Source organism: Corvus cornix, chromosome 3 (genome assembly GCF_000738735.6).
Source record: "Corvus cornix cornix isolate S_Up_H32 chromosome 3, ASM73873v5, whole genome shotgun sequence".
Classification (NCBI taxonomy): domain Eukaryota; kingdom Metazoa; phylum Chordata; class Aves; order Passeriformes; family Corvidae; genus Corvus; species Corvus cornix.
Genome location: NC_047056.1, coordinates 50,347,469 through 50,350,244, shown reverse-complemented (window position 1 = coordinate 50,350,244; position 2,776 = coordinate 50,347,469). Strand labels below are relative to the sequence as shown.

At 54.5% G+C, this 2,776-nt stretch overlaps 1 protein-coding gene across 1 annotated transcript; it reads left to right on the top strand.

Moving 5' to 3' along the window:
• The first annotated feature begins 417 nt into the window (after positions 1-417).
• OLIG3 (oligodendrocyte transcription factor 3) lies at positions 418-1,745 on the top strand. The gene is given in 3 exon segments (XM_010399661.3): positions 418-1,502; positions 1,504-1,581; positions 1,583-1,745. Coding segments are annotated over 3 exon segments (822 nt in total). The 5' UTR covers positions 418-836; the 3' UTR covers positions 1,661-1,745.
• Positions 1,746-2,776: the final 1,031 nt, after the last annotated feature.

Genomic DNA, 2,776 nt, shown 5'->3' with positions numbered 1-2,776 from the left:
CGCCCAGGGCGAGGGCCAGCCTGTGCCGCACCACACGCCCCGGCCGACGGGGGACAGGGAAAGGGGGAGGGAAAGGCAAACAAAGCGGGGGAGCTGCGGCTGAAGCCGGGCATACTGCAGGACGGGGGCGACCGACGTCCCCCAACCCCTCCCGCCGTAGCGGAGGGACTTCCCCGGGTGGCTTCTGCTCGCTGCCGCCCGCGACCGGGGTTTGCTGGCCGGCCCCGAGCAGGCGCGCAGCCCCTTGCAGCCCCCTGCCTCCCTACTGTAGACGGGATGAGGTTTTATATTGGAAATGAGGAGGCAGGGGGAGGAGAAGGCGCTCACACGGAGCGATGAGTGTGCGGTGTCAATCAGAGGGGTTTTGTGTCTCCTTGACTCCTGATGGTCCGTGGCTGAGGTGTCCCGGGTGGCACCACAATGAATATGAATAGGGGTCCTTGCTAAATGGGACAGTCAAAGCGCACCGCCCTGAATAATGGCACGTCATCCTAACTAGACCATTATACATAGGAGGGCTCCTTTTGTCTCTGCTCTCTGCTGCAGCTCTATAAAAGCCCCTCTTTTTCAGGCTGAGGTTAGTCCAAGCATACACTAACTAGCCATCCTGTAAACAGGCTGAGTAACCGGGTGGAGCGAGAGAGAGGAGACATTGGAGAGAGAGGGAGCTGAGGGGCTTTTTCCCTCTTCCTCCAGCATTTCCAGCCCTTCGCTGGCAGACCCTGCCGTCCATTTATTTCTTTTTCGTTTTGTTTTTGTTGCTTTTTGAAGAAGAGTTGTCGTGTTCCGCCACCTCCAGAGCAGGGAAGAGTTTCTTGCTCAGAAGCCTGAATACAATGAATTCTGACTCCAGCTCTGTCTCCAGCAGAGCTTCCTCGCCAGACATGGATGAGATGTACCTGAGAGACCACCACCACCACCACCACCATCACCACCACCAAGACAGCCGGCTCAACTCTGTCTCCTCCACCCAGAACGATCTGGTGCAGAAGATGTCCGGGGAAGGCCTCACCAGGAACGGTTCCAAGGCCGGAGGGGAAGGCAGCAAGTACAAAATCAAGAAGCAGCTTTCGGAGCAGGACCTGCAGCAGCTGAGGCTGAAGATCAACGGCCGGGAGCGTAAGAGGATGCACGACCTCAACCTCGCCATGGACGGACTGCGGGAGGTGATGCCCTATGCTCATGGACCTTCTGTGAGAAAACTCTCCAAAATCGCCACCCTCCTGCTAGCCAGAAACTATATCCTGATGCTCACCAGCTCCCTGGAGGAGATGAAGAGGCTAGTTGGGGAAATCTACGGGGGACACCACTCGGCCTTTCACTGCGGCACGGTGGGACACTCTGCCGGGCACCCGCCCCACGCCGCCGGCACTGTGCACCAGGTGCACCCCATCCTCGGCAGTGCCTTGTCCTCCGCCAACACCTCCTCCTCGCTCTCTGCCTCCCTGCCGGCCATCGGCACCATCCGACCCCCACACTCCCTGCTCAAGACCCCCTCGACCACCCCCCGCCCTGCAGCTCGGCAGCGGTTTCCAGCACTGGGCGGGCTTGCCGTGCCCCTGCACCATCTGCCAGATGCCTCCCCCCGCCCCACCTCTCGGCCCTCACCGCCTCCAACATGGCCAGGATCTCGGGGGAGACCAAGGACCTCCTGAAGTGACTCGGCGGGGCTCCCCCGGCCGCTGGGGCTGCGTCGCAGCCGGCGCTCCCACGGACGGAGAGGGGGCTGCGGCCCGGTCCCCCCCGGGCCGCCGACGGACCTGCCCCCGCTGCCCCCGCCCGCCAAGCCCCTGTAACATGGGATTAGTGTAGTAAGGACCTTGCAAAGGTAATGTTCTACCCGGCTCCGCGGGCGATGTTTTCTTATTATACTAAACTGGAAAAAAAGTCCCTGTTGTAAACAGAATGATAATAATAATAATAATAATAATGATAATAATAATAATAATAATGCCGCTGATGGTAATCACGTGTAAATGATTCCTTAAAATGTATGTAAAAGGAAAAAAAAAAAAAAAAGACATGGTTGTCATTGTAGTGTTCACAGCTACCAAGAGACGATGAAATCGGTTTGGGGCTTTTTTCCCTTTTTTTCCTGGGCTTTTCCTTTCTTTCCCTTCGCACGGCGACACCTCCGAAATTTCCCGCTCCAAACCTGACTGCGGCAGCGCAGCGGCAGCCCAAGGTAGACCAGAGAGTGCATGCATGCTTTCCACCCCAGCTTGTCACCCGTGGGGACCGACCACAGGCGGCTCCCCTGGCAACAGGGACTTCCGAGGGAATTCACTAAAGTTTTCGAGTGTGGTTTATGGCTTGGGGTTTTTGTGGTTTGGTGGGGTTTTTTTGGTTTGTTTGCTTTGTTTTTACAGATTTGGTTGTGATGCGGTTTTGTTTGCGGTAGTTTTTCTTCTTCACTCTGTGAAGAAAAAAGAAAAAAATAAATAAACCAAAAAGAGGAAAATCGTGCAAAACATAGCACAACCCTCCTGCGGATCTGTTTTGTCAAATCTCCCATCTCCTGCTCTCAATGAAGTGTCCTGGTTCAGCTGGCTGGCGTACTTATTTCTATTGGCTTTGGGTTTATTCGTGTTCGCTGCTTTTTTTTTTTTTTTTTTTAAATTTGAAAAAAAATTTTAACATTTTATTTTTTTTCCCTTTGCGGTGGTTTGGGTTTGCATGCGGGGTCAGCTCCTGCCAGATCCGTGATTTGATAACTAAATCGGAAGCTTTGTTGCTGTTTATTTCCTTTTCGATATATTTTCCTGGGAGTTTGCTT